Genomic DNA, 16,224 nt, shown 5'->3' on the forward strand with positions numbered 1-16,224 from the left:
CAGTTCAAGGGCCTGGCTCCCTCCTCCAGGGGCATCCTCATGGTTTTCTGCATCCTTTCTTATGGAAATAAATCACACAGATTCCGTTTTCTTCTTGGTGGAAAAAAAAATCCCATTCTTTATTCACAAAAGAATAAATTCTTTATTCTCCCTTTTATACCATTTTACAGATCTCCTGTGTGACTCCAATTGGTCAGTAGCTTTCTTGGCAATTTATTGACTAGGAACAAATTGTTATTTTGTATTGATTGGTCACTCTAACCTGGTATGTACCTGCAGGAAAAGTTGTTTGTGAGAGCAGGCTTGATTTTGTTAAGATTTTATGAAGCCTTTATGATTTTTCTACTGATTCCAGGAGAGCAGGCTTCATTTAATGAACATTTTATGATATTTCTACTGATTACAGGAGAGCAGGCTTGATTTAATTATGATTTTATGAAGCCTCCATGATTTTTCTACTGATTCCAGGAGAGCAGGCTTGATTTGATGAACATTTATGATATTTCTACTGATTTTACTGAGAAGAGGTTTAATTTTATGAAGATTTTAGGAAGCCTTTATGAAATTTCTACTGATTCCAGAAGAGCAGGTTTGATTTTATGAGGATTTTAGGAAGCCTTTATGATATTTCTACTGATTCCAGGAGTGTAGGTTTGATTTGACGAACATTTTATGAATATTCAATATTTCTACTGGTTCCAGGAGAGCAGGTTTAATTTTATGACAATTTTTATGAAGCCTTTATGATGTTTCTACTGATTCCAGGAGAGCAGGCTTGATTTGATTAACATTTTATGATATTTCTACTGATTTTAAGAGAAGAGGTTTAATTTTATGAAGACTTTAGGAAGCCTTTATGAAATTTCTACTGATTCCAGAAGAGCAGGTTTGATTTTATGAGGATTTAATGAACATTTTATGATATTTCTACTGATTCCAGGAGAGCAGATTTGATTTTATGACAATTTTTATGAAGCCTTTTTGATGTTTCTACTGATTCCAGGAGAACAGGTTTGATTTTATGAGGATTCTAGGAAGCCTTTATGATATTTCTACTGATTCCAGGAATGTAGGTTTGATTTGACAAACATTTTATGAATATTCAATATTTCTACTGATTCCAGGAGAGCAGGTTTGATTTTATGAGGATTTAATGAACATTTTATGATATTTCTACTGATTCCAGGAGAACAGATTTGATTTTATGACAATTTTTATGAAGCCTTTTTGATGTTTCTACTGATTCCAGGAGAACAGGTTTGATTTTATGAGGATTTTAGGAAGCCTTTATGATATTTCTACTGATTCCAGGAGTGTAGGTTTGATTTGATGAACATTTTATGAATATTCAATATTTCTACTGATTCCAGGAGAGCAGGTCTGATTTTATGAGGATTTAATGAACATTTTATGATATTTCTACTGATTCCAGGAGAGCAGATTTGATTTTATGACAATTTTTATGAAGCCTTTATGATGTTTCTACTGATTCCAGGAGAGCAGGCTACATTTAATGAACATTTTATGATATTTCTACTGATTTTAGGGGAAGAGGTTTAATTTTATGAAGATTTTAGGAAGCCTTTATGAAATTTCTACTGATTCCAGAAGAGCAGGTTTGATTTTATGAGGATTTAATGAACATTTTATGATATTTCTACTGATTCCAGGAGAACAGATTTGATTTTATGACAATTTTTATGAAGCCTTTTTGATGTTTCTACTGATTCCAGGAGAACAGGTTTGATTTTATGAGGATTTTAGGAAGCCTTTATGATATTTCTACTGATTCCAGGAGTGTAGGTTTGATTTGATGAACATTTTATGAATATTTAATATTTCTACTGATTCCAGGAGAGCAGGCTTGATTTGATGAACATTTTATGATATTTCTACTGATTTTAAGAGAAGAGGTTTGATTTGATGAACATTTTATGAATATTCAATATTTCTACTGATTCCAGGAGAGCAGGTTTGATTTGATGATGATTTTATGAACCTTTATGATTTTTCTATGTGACTGCACCACTTTTGGCCCCGTTTGAAGCTGTGCTCCTTCCCCAGGGGGTGTCAAGGCGTGCTCCCTCAACTGCCTGGCCGAGGGCTTCAACTTCTACACGGAGAGAGCGGCGGCCGTGGTGGATGGAACGCCCTGCAGGCAGGACTCCAACGACATCTGCGTCAACGGGGAGTGCAAGGTGGGATGGGGACAGGGTCTAGCATGGGGGACAGGGACACAACCCCAGGAATGGGGGGGGCAAGGACTGAGCCCAGGGCAGAGGGGACAGGGACAGACCCCAGGACAGGGGGACAAGGATAGACCCTAGGGTGGGGGGACAGGGACACATCCCCCAGGTAGGGGGGACGGGAACAAAGCCTGGAATAGAGGGACAGGGACAGAGCCCCTAGGACAATGGGGACAATGACAGATCTGAAGTAAGGGGCACAAGGACAGACCCCCGGGATAGGGGACAAGGACAGGGACAGACCCTTGGGAATGGGGGGGCAAGGACAGATATTGGAATATGAATCCCAATATTACCAGTTAGATAGTGCCTGGGCCAGTCTGACCCTCGCTGCTGGGCCAAAGGCAGCAACTGTGGTGTAATCACCCCAGAGATACCTTGGCTTGCTGGAGATTGCAGCTGGGCACTGAACAAGTCCAGGCTTGTTAGGAACTCTGTTTACCTCAGGAGGAAAGCTTCAGGCGATGGTGAAGAGAAAAAGGATGGATTCTGCTGGAGGGTTTATATCCAGAGGTTTATTCCATGGTTACAGAGGTCTGAACGTGAGCAACTGCTCCAACAGAATCCCAACCGCATGGTCTGATTCACCTTTTAAGCTCAGGGACAGGGGGAGGGGAGGGGACAGGTGAGCACCAACCAGGTGAGAGGGGCAGGGTCTCAAGGGACAAGGGACACCCAGACAGGCCAATGACCCCCAGGCCTGAGGGGCATCCTTTGAACTTGACCAACCACACGACGCCTTGCTGGAATGTTAGGCCTGATGGACAGGACTCACTCGGCAAGGGGGCGAGGGGGAAGGGAGAGAGGTGTAGGCACACCTGGGGAAGGAAGTTTACGACACACTGCAACAGACAGATATCTGGGATGGGGGGACAGGGACAGACTGCCAGGAATGGGGAACAGGGACAGACTGCCAGGATGGAGGAAAAAGACAGACTCTGGGTTGGGGGGACAGGGACAGACTCCTGGGAATGGGGGACAGGGGAAGAATCCCCAGGGGACAAGGGGACAAGGACAGACCCCAAGGGCTGAGGGGACTAGGACAGATATCTGGGCAGGGGGGACAGGGACAAACCTCCAGGATGGGGGACAGGGACAGATATCTGGGAATGGAGGACAGGGACAAACCCCCCCAGAATGGGGGGACAGAGACAGACCCCTGGAATGGGGAGACAAGAACAGACTCTCCCCCCAGGAATGGGAGACAGGGACAGACCCCAGGACTGGAGGGGTGCAAGGACAGATATCTGGGCAGGGGGGACAGGGACAGACCCCTAAGGACCCCCAAGCAGAGGGGACAAGGACAGACCCTCTGGGTAGAAGGGACAAGAAGAGATCCCCAAGAAGAGGGGACAAGCACAGACCTGCAGGGCACAGGGGACAAGGACAGACCCGTGAGCAGAAGGGACAAGAACAGATCTCTGGGCAGAGGGGACAGGGACAGAGCCCCAGGCAGGGGACAGGGTAGAGATCCCCAGGAAGAGGGGACAAGGACAGACCTGTGGGCAGAGGGGACAAGGACGGACCCCCAGGGCATGTGAGCGTTGCCCTCAAACTGCTCACACAGACTGGGATGGGTGGAGGGTTAAGAGAGCTGGGCCTGCTCACCTGGACAGGAGAAGGCTCCAGGGACTCCTCAGAGCCCCTGGCAGGGCCTGAAGGGGCTCCAGGAGAGCTGCAGAGGGACTGGGGACAAGGCCTGCAGGGACAGGACACAGGGAATGGCTCCCACTGCCACAGGGCAGGGCTGGGTGGGAGATTGGGAATCAGGAATTGTGGAATCCATCCCTGGAATGGATTTCCCAAAGCAGCTGTGGCTGCCCCTGGATCCCTGGCAGTGCCCAAGGCCAGGCTGGGCAGGGCTGGGAGCAGCCTGGGACAGTGGAAGGTGTCCCTGCCATGGCAGGGGTGGGATGAGCTTTGAGGTCCCTTCCACCCAAACCATTCTGTAAGTCCATTATTTCTCTGCCTGGAGCAGGAACATTCCCATCCTCTCTGCACTCCCTGCCTCACAGATGGATCCCTGCAGCCCCAGCCTGTGCAGCCCCAGCCCCTTTGATGTTTCCCTTGCAATGGGATCTGGGGGGAGCTGTAAAAGTTAATTATAAGAAAGCTCTGTGGGAGTGGCCAACATCTCCCAGCAGGCAGACAGACAGACAGGCTGTGTGTCTGTCTGCCTCCCTTCCTGCATCTCTGGGCTCTGTTTGTCTCCATGGGGCAGTGGAACAAAGGGGGATTCTGTGACCATGTTCACAGGAGTCTCAGGTTGAGGGAAGAGACAAGGATCTGACTCCATGTTTCAGAAGGCTTGATTTATTATTTTATTATATATATTATATTAAAACTATACTAAAATAATAGAAGAAAGGATTTCATCAGAAGGCTGGCTAAGAATAGAATAGGAAGGAATGATAACAAAGGTTTGTGGCTCGAACTCTCTGTCTGATCCAGCTGACTATGACTGGCCATTAATTACAAACATCCCCACGAGACCAGTCACAGATGCACCTGTTGCATTCCACAGCAGCAGATAATCAATGTTTGCCTTTTGTTCCTGAGGCCTCTGAGCTTCTCAGGAGGAAAAATCCTAAAAAAAAAGATTTTTCATAAAAGATGTCTGCGACACTGAGGGGACAGCAGGGTCTCTCTGGGCTGGCTCATTGCTGCTGTTCCTCCCCACAGCACGTGGGCTGTGACCGGGTGCTGGGCTCCGACTCCAAGGAGGACAAGTGCCGGGTGTGTGGAGGAGATGGCAGCTCCTGCGAGACCATCGAGGGCGTCTTCAACCACTCCCTGCCCGAGGGAGGTAGGGAACAAACGGCCTGCTCACCCTCAATCCCTCCTCCTCCTCCTCACCTGGCCCTGGGGACAGGCAGGGACAAATCCCAGAGCTCAATCCCAAGGGGTGGCACCAGGCAGCAAATCCCTCCTGTCCACCAGCCAAGCCGTGCTGGGAAATAAGGGACACTTTGAGCCAGGTCTCATCAGCTTTTGGAGATTTATTTCACACCCAAGATAGCTCAGCTACTTTATAAGGCATAAAATCAACAGGATTTGTGGTAGTGTTGGAAACAAAAAGTGTTTAGAGGGTGGTGGCTGTTACCTGTTGCCTGAAATATGGGATATCCCTGAAATAGGGGATATCCCTGAAAAATAGCTCAGCTAGCTTAGAAGGTATAAAATACTTCTGTGGTTGTGTTGGAAACTAAAAGTGTTTAGAGGGTGGTGGCTGTTACCTGGTCCCTGAAATGTGGGTCTCCTTGAGTCTCATCAGCTCTTGGAGATCAAGGTAGCTCAGCTACCTTAGAAGGAATAAAACAGGAGGATGGCTTCTGTGGTAGTGTTGGGGGGAAAAAGGTTTTAATTAAAGGCAAAATAACAAAACTCTTTGCAGAGAAAAACCCAGCCAGGTGCAAGAGGGTCTTGCTCTGGTAAAACACCTCGCAAAAGCCATTCGTTTCTTTGTTCTCTTCTTTTTCTAGTAAATTGCCCAGGCAGGACTTTTTGGCTCCTGTCTGATTAGTTATCCTTAAATTTGAGGTGAAGTCCTCATGTCCTATGAGATGCCTTTTCAATCCAGGAGAGGAACTTTTGGGCTTATTTCCCTTTTAAGGGGACAAAGGATAGTTTTGTCACTCCATCAACAAGGGGCACATTCCTATAGTGCCCCAGCCTCCAGTGGTGCCCAAATCTCTGACACAGAGCTCCAAGCCCCTTCCCTGCTCCCCAGGGCTGATCCCAGCTCCACAGCACATTCCCAGTCCCACCACAAGAGCCCCCAGTACAAACCTGCTCCATTTCGGTGCCCAAAATGCTTTTTCCATCATTTCCCCATGGAAAAGGGGGTTGGCTCACGCTCCCATCCAGCCCAGGGCAGCTCTGGCTCTGGGACTGGAGGCTGAAAATGCTGCTCATCTGCTTGTCCCACAGGTTATGAGGAGGTGATCCAGATCCCCAAGGGCTCTGTGCACATCGACATCCGGGAGCTGAACCTCTCCATCAACTACCTGGGTGAGCTGGGGCTGCTGAAATCCCACCCAGGCCCTGCCATGTCCCTGGGATTAGCAGGGAAATGCAGGGAGAACTTCCCACTGCATCTGGGAATGGGGATTTGGGGGTGCCAGGCTGGGATTTGGGGCAGGGGAGGGCAGCAGGGCAGTGTGTCCCCCAGTGTCCCTGTCTTGTGTTAGCATCACAACCTTGAGCAAACCCCACATCCCTCAGCTCATGGCATCCTGGGAATTAAAAACACATTTTCCTCGGGCTCGGTTTTCCAGCCTTGCTCAGCCCTGCTTTCACCACGAGGGTTTTTCTTTCCCCTTTTTTCCTCCCTGTCCCCTGAGCAATGCAGAGCAGGGCAGGCTGCTCTCCCTGGATGCTGCCGGGCACCAGCAGGATTCTCCTGGCAATGGAGGTGCCTCCATCCCTCCCTGCCCGGTGTGTGGGGACTCCTTTCTGCATTTCTGCGCTCTCAGGACAGTGTTTGACACTCGGGCATCCCTGATGGAGGGAGCATCCTCCACTCCCGCAGCATCCCCCGCGTCCCGAGCAGGGCAGCGGTGCCCGGAGCTCGGTGGAGGTTTAGGAGGGAAGGCAGGAGCAGGAGCGAACGCTCCGATCCCCCTCTAGCGACTCTGCCGGGCAACCACAGCCCTGCTCCGGGCCCCAGCAGCTCCAGCACCGGCTGGAGTCTGTACAAATCACAAACGGGATGGGACTGCTGGGGACGTGCCTTGAGCTGTTTTGTTTTTTAGCATCAGTCTCATTACGTGGTGATGACAACCACCAGCTCACATCCCAAGAACTTAGTGTTACAACTCACTTTAAAAGTTTTTTGACCAATCACACAAAGCAAAAGCACATTGACTGTATTTATATCTGTATAGTATATATTCTATATTGACAGTAGTTCTATCCAACCACTATAAGCACATGTACCTTTGGTTAAAACAATGCTTGCTTATTTCAAATACAACACCTGCTTCTGAGCCTTAAATCACAATGCACAGAGCTCCATTATTAAGCTTAGAACTTCCTAATATCTGGCTAGATAAACTTTTCTGTAGCTTAGGGAGTTATTCTAGACAAGCGTTAATACACAGACCATTGTTCTATTCATCCTTGCTTATCTACTTTTTAAGTAATTTTTCTGCTGACCTATCTCATGGCTGCTGTGTGACGGTGTTCACAGGGGTTTTCAGATGAGGGAAGAGACAAGGATCTGACTACCTGTTTCAGAAGGCTTGATTTATTATTTTATGATATATATTACATTAAAGCTATACTAAAAGAATAGAAGAAAAGGTTTCACCAGAAGGCTGGCTAAGCTAAGAATAGAAAGGAATGATAACAAAGGCTCTGTCTCGCACTCTCTGTCTGAGCCAGATGGGCTATGATTGGCCATTAATTAGAAACAACCACGAGACCAATCCCAGATCCACCTGTTGCATTCCACAGCAGCAGATAATCAATGTTTACATTTTGTTCCTGAGGCCTCTGAGCTTCTCAGGAGGAAAAAATCCTAAGGAAAGGATTTTTCATGAAAAGATGTCTGCAAGACTACTGCTTAGCTCTAATCACAGTTCTGCTGTCTCTGAGGCCTGCCTTTTGCAGCTTTCCCAAAACCCTCTGGTTTTGTGGATTCCCAGCTGGGTTTGAGCCTGGCTTGGTGGCCAGGGAGGTTCTGGGCAGGCACTGTGGGTACCTCGGTGCCCCTGTGCCCTCCCTGGTGCCCTTTAGCAATGCTCTGAGCCCTGCAGGTGGGCAGCACCTGGCTGAGGTTGGCCCAGGTGCCCCCAGCTCTGTGCTGAGCCCCCTCCCCTGTGCTGGCAGCGCTGCGAGGGGACAGTGGGGAATATTTCATCAACGGGAAGCTCTCCATCGATCCCCCCCGGCGCTTCGACATCGCCGGCACCACCTTCCACTACAGGAGGTCCCCTGAGGAGCCCGAGTCGCTGGAGGCCTTGGGACCCACCAACATCACCCTCTTTGTCATGGTTGGTACCTTCATACCCCTCCTGGTGTCCTAAGTTGGGCTGGAAGGATCAATGTGATGGTGTTCACAGGGGTCTGAGGATGAGGGAAGAGACAAGGATCTGACTCTATGTTTCAGGAGTTGTATTATTTTTATTAATTTTTAATTATTTTTATTATTCTTCTTATATTTATTATTTTATTATATATATTACATTAAAACTACAGTAAAATAATAGAAGAAAGGATTTCATTAGAAGGCTAGCTAAGAATAGAAAAAGAAATAATGCCAACAAAGGCTTCTGTCTTGGACAGACAGTCTGAGCCAGCTGACTGTGATTGGCTATTAATTAGAAACAACCATATGAGACCAATCACAGATGCACCTGGAATTTTTCTTCACTCAGGGTCACCAAATGTGGAATTTTTCTCCACTCGGGGTCACCAATTGTGATGGTGTTCACAGGGGTCTCAGGTTGAGGGAAGAGATGAGGATCTGACTCCATGTTTCAGAAGGCTGATTTATTATTTTATGATATATATTATATTAAAAGAAAATGAAATATTAAAACTACACTAAAAGAATAGAAGAAAGGATTTCATCAGAAGGCTAGCAAGGAATAGAAAGGAATGGAATGATAATAAAATTTTGTGACTGAACAGAGAGTCCAAGACAGCTGACTGTGGTTGGCCATTAATTAGAAACAACCACATGAGACCAATCCCAGATGCACCTGTTGCATTCCACAGCAGCAGATAATCATTGTTTACATTTTGTTCCTGAGGCCTCTCAGCTTCTCAGGAGGAAAAATCCTAAGGAAAGGATTTTTCATAAAAGATGTCTGTGACAGATCTTGCTGTGGCTGCCTGGGGGTTGGAGCTGGTCAGCCCCCGGTGTGGCTGTTGGGGGTAAAGGGAAACAGGGAGCAGGGGTAAATTGGGCTAAATTGACACAGTAAATCACAAAATTAGTTAGAAAAGCCCTGTGAGACCAAACTGTGACCTGACACTGCCTAGTCAGCCAGATTGTGTCACTGAGTGCCACATCCAGCCTTGAAAGAGTCACCCCAGGTGGGACAGGAGCCCACCGTCCCTGCATTAGGGCCCCAGTGTTTTATCCACTGGGCACTCCCAGATCTCCCTCCCTGATTCTCAGCTCTGCTGCCCTAATCTGTCAGGTTTTGGGATGATTCCACCCTTGAGTGCCTGGCAGCTCATTCCCTGATCGAGCACCTCTGTCACCACTGGTGGCTGCCCTGCCAGCCCTGGGAGGGGCAGGAAGGGGACAGAGGAATATTCCAGGCTGTTGGAGAGGCTGTGGGATGCCAGCTGGGTGGTCACTGTGGTGGCACTGATGTTCTGGGGGTGCCTTTCCTGCAGGTGCTGGTGCGGACAGAGCCGCAGGGCATCCGATACAAGTTCAACGCTCCTGTGGGCAGGGACGGCTCCAGCCTCTACTCCTGGCACTACACCCCATGGACCAAGTGCTCCGTGCTGTGTGCAGGGGGTGAGCTCTGCTGCTGGGCTGCTTTGGGGGGACATGTGGGACCCGCCCTGTGCTGTGGCTGGGCCTCTGCTTGGCTCTGAGGAGCTCTGGGGTCTTTACACAGCCCCACCCCACACTCAGCCATAGGAGAGTTGTGTCAGGGCAAAGAACTTGGGTGCCATCTTCAGCTGGGCCACAGGTATGAGTAGATTAACCCTAAAGATCAAAATTTTCCTGTCCCTGCCATGGCAGGGACACTTCCCACTGTCCCGGGTGCTCCCAGCCCTGTCCAGCCTGGCCTTGGGCACTGCCAGGGATCCAGGGGCACCCACAGCTGCTCTGGGAAATCCATTCCAGGGATGGATTCCACAATTCCTGATTCCCAATCTCCCACCCAGCCCTGCCCTGTGGCAGTGGGAGCCATTCCCTGTGTCCTGGGCACCCTCCTAGGGAACAATTCCTGCCCAATATCCCACTCTCACTTTTATAAATGTTGGTCTATTATCATATTGCAGTTAATTGTCCAATTACAGCTCCAGCCCATGAAGTTCCATCCTTGTTTTTCTCTCTCCAGCCCACGTTGCTTGTGCTCTTGGGCCTGAGATTTGGGTCATTTGTCCTTGGTCCCCAGCTGGAGCAGGAATTATTTTGTCTCCCTGCTCTGTGCACAGAGCTCACCATCCCCTGATGTGAAGCCCAGACCCACCCACTAAAGCAGCACAGAATCTGAAAAATAGAAAAGCTCAAACCTGAGGCATCACAGACTCAGCCTCCTCCTCCCTTTTCCCCTTCCCTCTTTGCCCTGGGCAGGCAGCCAGACCCAGTCTGTGGTGTGCAGGAAGCTCTCTGATGGCTCAACTGTCCCCAACCACTTCTGCAGCGCTGACACCAAAGTGCCCGAGCGACAGAGGAGCTGCAACACCGAGCCCTGTCCCCCTGCGTGAGTAACAACACGGGAAATTAATTATTATCATTATCATTATCATTATCATTATCATTATCAGTATTATCTTCTTGTTGTTGTTTTCTTTTTTCTGATAAACTTTAATAGAAAGTTTATGTCGTATGGATTTGTATGTAAACTTTGAGATAAGAAATGTTCATTTAGGAGATCAACGTTTCTTTGGAGAAATAGAACTATGAAAGATAGACCCACGGAGAGGAATTTTAGATAATAATAGCTCTGGATAATTTTAGATAATAATATTAGTATTATTAAACAATTTTAGAAAATAATAATAGTATTATTATTAGATAATAATATTTTATATATTTATTATCTAATATTATTAATAATTATACAATTATACTAATATTATACTAATAATTATAATAATAATATTATCCTAATTATATATACATATGATAATATTATACTGGAATTATTATCTAATATTATTATATAATAATATTAGTATATTAATATATTTATTATTAATGATATTAAATACATTTTAGATAATAATAGCTTTAAAGCATTTACAACATAATGTATCAAAAACTAATAAGCCCAGAAAAGCTTATAACACATTATAATTAAGAAATGGTTAATTTCTAATTAAAATAGCATAAATTATAACGACTATATTGTCTCACCCTTTGCATGAGACTAAAAATAGAAAAAAAATTACAATTAATTTAATTTTAAATTAATTTTTTCATTTAAAATTTAAATTAAATTTGAACATTTAGTTTTTGAAATTAAATTTATACCTTTAGTTTTTAAAATTAAATTTATACATTATCTTTTTAAATTCAATTTTTAAATTTAAATTTTAGAATTAAATTTTTAAAATAAATTTTTTAGAACACCTTTCAGTTACCCCATCTCTAAGTCAAAAAAGGACTTAATCCAAAATACCTGGAGCTCAGGCAGGGAGCCAGGGAGGAAGACCAGGGTAGCAGAGAGTGAAATTCCCAAGTCACAACCCCCACTGGTGACACTGCAGCTCTGCTGGGGAATGGGATGGGCGTTTCTCCTCTGTGTCCCAGATATTCAGTGAGGATTTGTGCCAGCCCCTGCCTGGCTCCTCTCCTGAAGGGGAAGGGGAGATGTGCAGGGACTCAGGGCTACAGCCAGAGCTGCCTGGGAGGCTGTGGCTGCAGAAGGGCCAGGGCTGTGTGCAGGGCAGTGGGGCCCAGCCCGGCCCGGCCCAGCTCTGCTGTTCCCCATCCCCAGCTGGGCCATTGGGAACTGGTCCGAGTGCAGCCGCAGCTGCAACGAGGGCGTCCGGACCCGCAGCGTGTTCTGCAAGAGGAAGATCTCTGCCAGCGAGGAGAAAACCCTGGATGATGCCTCCTGCCCCCAGCCACGGCCCAAGATGCTGGAGCCCTGCAACAACCAAACGTGTCCTCCCGAGTGGGTGGCCCTGGACTGGTCAGAGGCGAGTGCCCAAAGGAGGGACACGGAGCTGGGGAAGGGCTGAGGAGCAGCTGAGGGCACTTGGCTCGTTCAGCTGCAGCCCAGGAGACTGAGGGGAGGCTCCTCGGGGGCTGCAGCTCCTCCCCAGGGCAGGCACAGGGGCAGGGGCTGAGCTCTGCTCTGGCACAGGGACAGGAGCCCAGCAAGGGCTGCAGCTGTGCCAGGCCTTGGCATGGAGCTCAGGGCAAGGTTCTGCCCCCCGAGGCTGCTGGGCACTGCCCAGACTGCCCAGGGAATGGTGCCAAGGCTGCCAGAGCTGCAGGAGCTCCCAGGGCTGCTCGGGGTGGGGGTGTTGGGGTGGCTGTGCAGGGACAGGGCTGGGATCAATGATCCCTGAGGGTCCCTTCCCACTGAGCACATTCCAGGATTCCGTGGTCTGTCCAGTCTCTGAGCCTGTGTGGAGCTGGCTGTGCTGGCAGTGCAGGCAGTGGGGTCGTGTCTGTCACTCCTGGTGTCACCTGAACTCTCAGTGGCTGCTGCTGCCCAGGGTGACAGAGCTGGACAGGGCTCTGAGCAGCCTGGGGCTGGTGGATGGTGGAACAAGATGGTCCCTAAGGTCTCTCCCAACCCAAACCAGCACTCCCAGGGTGCTCAGGGTGGAGTTTGGGTGGCTGTGCAGGGACAGGGCTGGGCTGATCCTCCCTGAGGGATCCAGCTCAGGATGTTCTGATTCTGTGATTGACACCATCTCTCCCCTCTCTGAGGGCGCTGCTGCAGGAGCACAGTGCCAATCACTGTGATGTCCACAGAGTGTGACAATGTGGCATCTCAGGAGCCAGGAGAGGTGGGAGCAGCAGTGGGGAGGAACCAGAGCTGCCTCTGTGCCCTCGCTGACCGTGTCCCCTGTCCCTGCAGTGCACCCCGAGCTGCGGGCCCGGCTTCCGCCACCGCATCGTGCTGTGCAAGAGCGGCGACCACAGCGTCACCCTGCCCACCTCCCAGTGCCACGAGGCCACCAAGCCCCCCACCAGCATGAGGTGCAACCTGCGGCGCTGCCCCCCGCCCCGCTGGGTCACCGGCGAGTGGGGAGAGGTAGGGACAGCCCTCCCCATGGGGGGATGGCAGGAGGAGCCTCCCCAGCCCTTCAGATCCTGACCATAACTATCCAGGGACCCATGGCAGTGTTTTTCCCCCCTTTTTGGCTCATTTGTGGTGACCCTGGGGGTGTTCCAGGCCTGGCAGGACCCCACAGAAGTCACTGAGGGGTCCCCATGAGTGGCTGGGGGTCAGCAGGGGTGGGCTGATCCCCCCAGAGCCCAGTGGGGTCACCCTGGCAGTGATCTCTGTATCAAATTCAGGGAGCCCTCAATGTAGGGAATGATTGGCATTTGATTCTATGATTCAGAAAAAAATGTTTTATTAAAATTATACTATATTCCAGTAATACTATATCAAAACTATACAATTGTTTTATTAAAACTATACTATATATATATATACACTATATATAGTATATATATAGTATATATATACTTACTTGTATATTAAAACTATACCATTGTTTTATTAAACTATATTATATTACAGTAATACTATATTAAATCTATACAATTGTTTTATTAAAACTAGACTATATTACAGTAATACTATACTAAAACTATACCATTTTTTTATTAAAACTAGACTATATTACAGTAATACTATATTAAAACTATACTAAAGAGATAATATACTAAAGAAAAACCCATGACTGTCTGAGACAGCCAGGACACAGCTTTGAACGATTGGCTAATCACTCAAAACAACTTTCACTGCTGTCCAATTAACTGAATCACATTTGGTAGACAATCTCCATAACACGTTCCACATGTGCAAAAACGGGAGCAGCAAGTGGAGATAAGAATTGTTTTCTCTTCTCTGAGGTTTCTCACTGTGTTTCCCAGGATAAATCCTTGGGAAATTGTTCCTGCTGCTCCCTGAAGGGAACTGAGGTGACACTCCCTGCCCTGAACACCCCTCGAGCTGCAGGGTGATGTGGGGATGCAGGAGGTTTGGGAAAGGCCAGGGATTTAGGGCTGGATGTGGGATCCTCCCCGAGCCCTGCAGAATCAAACCAAGCATTTTTGGGACGCAGGGCCACATCACTCACCCATGCCAGGAAGGGAAGGAACAACCCCCTCCAGCACCCTTTGCAGCCCCTAACCCCCACATGTGCCTGCTCCTGTCACCTTGCTGGTGGCCCTGGCAGCTCCCTTGTGCTGTCCCCACAGTGCTCTGCCCAGTGTGGCCTGGGCCAGCAGAGGAGATCCGTCCAGTGCCTGGCGCACACCGGGCAGCCGTCCATGGAGTGCGTGGAGGCCCTGCAGCCCCCCGGCATGCAGCAGTGCGAGACCAAGTGCGAGTCAGGGCCCACGGACAACCCTGAAGGTGAGGGGGCTCTGGGGAGGTGCACATGTCCCGCTGGAGACAGGGACATTGGAGCCAGCACAGCACCAGCTGGGCTCTGGGGTGGGGAGATCACATCCCTGGAAGTGTCCAAGACCAGGCTGGATGGGGTATGGAGCATCCTGGAGCACATTAAAACTATACTAAAAGAATAGAAGAAAGGATTTCTTCAGAAGGCTAGCTAAGAATAGAATATAGAATAGAAAAGAATGATAACAAAGGTTTGTATCTCGGACTCTCTGTCCAAGCTAGCTAGGCTGTGATTGGCCATTAACTAGAAACATCTAACATGGGCCAATCAAAGATGCACAGCAGCAGATAATCAATGTTTACATTTTCTTCCTGAGGCCTCTCAGCTTCTCAGGAGGAAAAATAGTAAAAAAAAGATTTTTCATAAAAGATTTCTACGACACTTTGGCACAAACACAGGCACAGCAAATGAGATAGAATCATTTTTCCTTTCTCTGAGTTTCGGAGAACATGAAACCCAGTAATATTCTTGTGAAGGACTGTGCCTTGCTTTTCTCTGTGACGAATAATGTGGCTACATGGCTGTGACCCTGTTCCCCCGTTCTGTGTCCCTGCAGAGTGCAAGGATGTGAACAAGGTGGCCTACTGCCCGCTGGTCCTCAAGTTCAAGTTCTGCAGCCGGACCTACTTCCGACAGATGTGCTGTAAAACCTGCCAGGGCCACTAGGACACAGCGGGACACAGCGGGACCCCCGTGGCAAAAACTGGAAGGCCAAAGCTTCACTGGAGGGCCCTGCCCTGCCCGGGAACCTCCCCTGGCTCCCGCACAGACTCCGGTCACGCTCCCACGGGCGTCACCCAACCCCGTCCCCCACAGACCCCCTTGGCCCCCCGAGCTTGGCAGAGGCAGGATCCCAGTTCAACCACTGCAGCCCCAGCTGGATGAGCGCTGGGAGAGGGGGGAGCTGGGCAGAGCAGGGACTTTACTTGAAATTCTGATGTTGTTATTTATTCGTAGCGGAGCCAGGTCCCGCTGGGGGAGGCGGCACCGCTCGCCCCGCTCCTGCCTCATCCTGCTCCGTGTCCCCAGGGCACCATCACGGGGCTGGGGCACTCCAGGGGCTGCTGCCCTTCCCTCGGGACCCCAGGGGAGCCAGGGAGGAGGGTTCAGGTGCCTGGGGTGGCCAGCGTGGCTTGTGGCTCCTGGGTGATGGGTGGAGAGGAGCTGCTGTGGGGAGTGGGGCTGGAGCAGGGATTTTGTCCCTTGGTTTGCACCCTGTCGCCTCAGGACTGGGATCAGGCCACCCCATGAGCTGAGGGGGCTCTCCAAACTCCCATAGCCACCAGCTTGGGTGGGGCTGTTCCCCTGTTTGCCCTTGTCACTTTTAGGATCAGATTTTGGCCCTGAGCTGGGGGCAGAGGCGTGCTGGGGGCTGTATGGGCATCCAGGCTGTGCCAGGCTCAGGGAGAGCAGCACAGGAGGGTGCAGGACAAGAATGGGCCTGGCACAGTGTCCCCAGGGCCTGGCACAGTGTCCCCAGGGCCTGGCACCCCAGACACAGCCTCAGCCTCACTTCCAAAGGTGCTTGACTTCCAAAGGTGCTTTGCCTCCAAAAGGTGCTTTGCCTCCAAAGGCAGGTGGTGCCAGTCCCAGTGGTGCCACTCGAGGTGCCAGTCCTAGTGCCACCCACCCCTCTGCCCACAGGAGGCCTACAGAGATGGGAAAAGAGCAGGTTTGACAT

The 16,224-nt window shown here is 49.2% G+C and overlaps 1 protein-coding gene across 1 annotated transcript in view; it reads left to right on the forward strand.

Moving 5' to 3' along the window:
* The window catches only part of ADAMTS10 (ADAM metallopeptidase with thrombospondin type 1 motif 10), a 73,315-nt gene extending 57,413 nt beyond the window's left edge, over positions 1 to 15,902 (forward strand). Inside the window, exons 16-25 of the mRNA XM_058820996.1 lie at positions 2,065 to 2,198; positions 4,929 to 5,052; positions 6,177 to 6,257; positions 8,079 to 8,242; positions 9,600 to 9,726; positions 10,516 to 10,645; positions 11,885 to 12,089; positions 12,983 to 13,159; positions 14,338 to 14,494; positions 15,100 to 15,902. Of these exons, the coding sequence (XP_058676979.1) occupies positions 2,065 to 2,198; positions 4,929 to 5,052; positions 6,177 to 6,257; positions 8,079 to 8,242; positions 9,600 to 9,726; positions 10,516 to 10,645; positions 11,885 to 12,089; positions 12,983 to 13,159; positions 14,338 to 14,494; positions 15,100 to 15,209 (1,409 nt within the window). The 3' untranslated portion in view covers positions 15,210 to 15,902. The remainder of the gene's footprint in view (positions 1 to 2,064; positions 2,199 to 4,928; positions 5,053 to 6,176; positions 6,258 to 8,078; positions 8,243 to 9,599; positions 9,727 to 10,515; positions 10,646 to 11,884; positions 12,090 to 12,982; positions 13,160 to 14,337; positions 14,495 to 15,099) is intronic.
* The last annotated feature ends 322 nt before the right edge of the window (positions 15,903 to 16,224 follow it).

The sequence above is a fragment of the Ammospiza caudacuta genome, chromosome 28, assembly GCF_027887145.1.
Source record: "Ammospiza caudacuta isolate bAmmCau1 chromosome 28, bAmmCau1.pri, whole genome shotgun sequence".
Taxonomy (NCBI): domain Eukaryota; kingdom Metazoa; phylum Chordata; class Aves; order Passeriformes; family Passerellidae; genus Ammospiza; species Ammospiza caudacuta.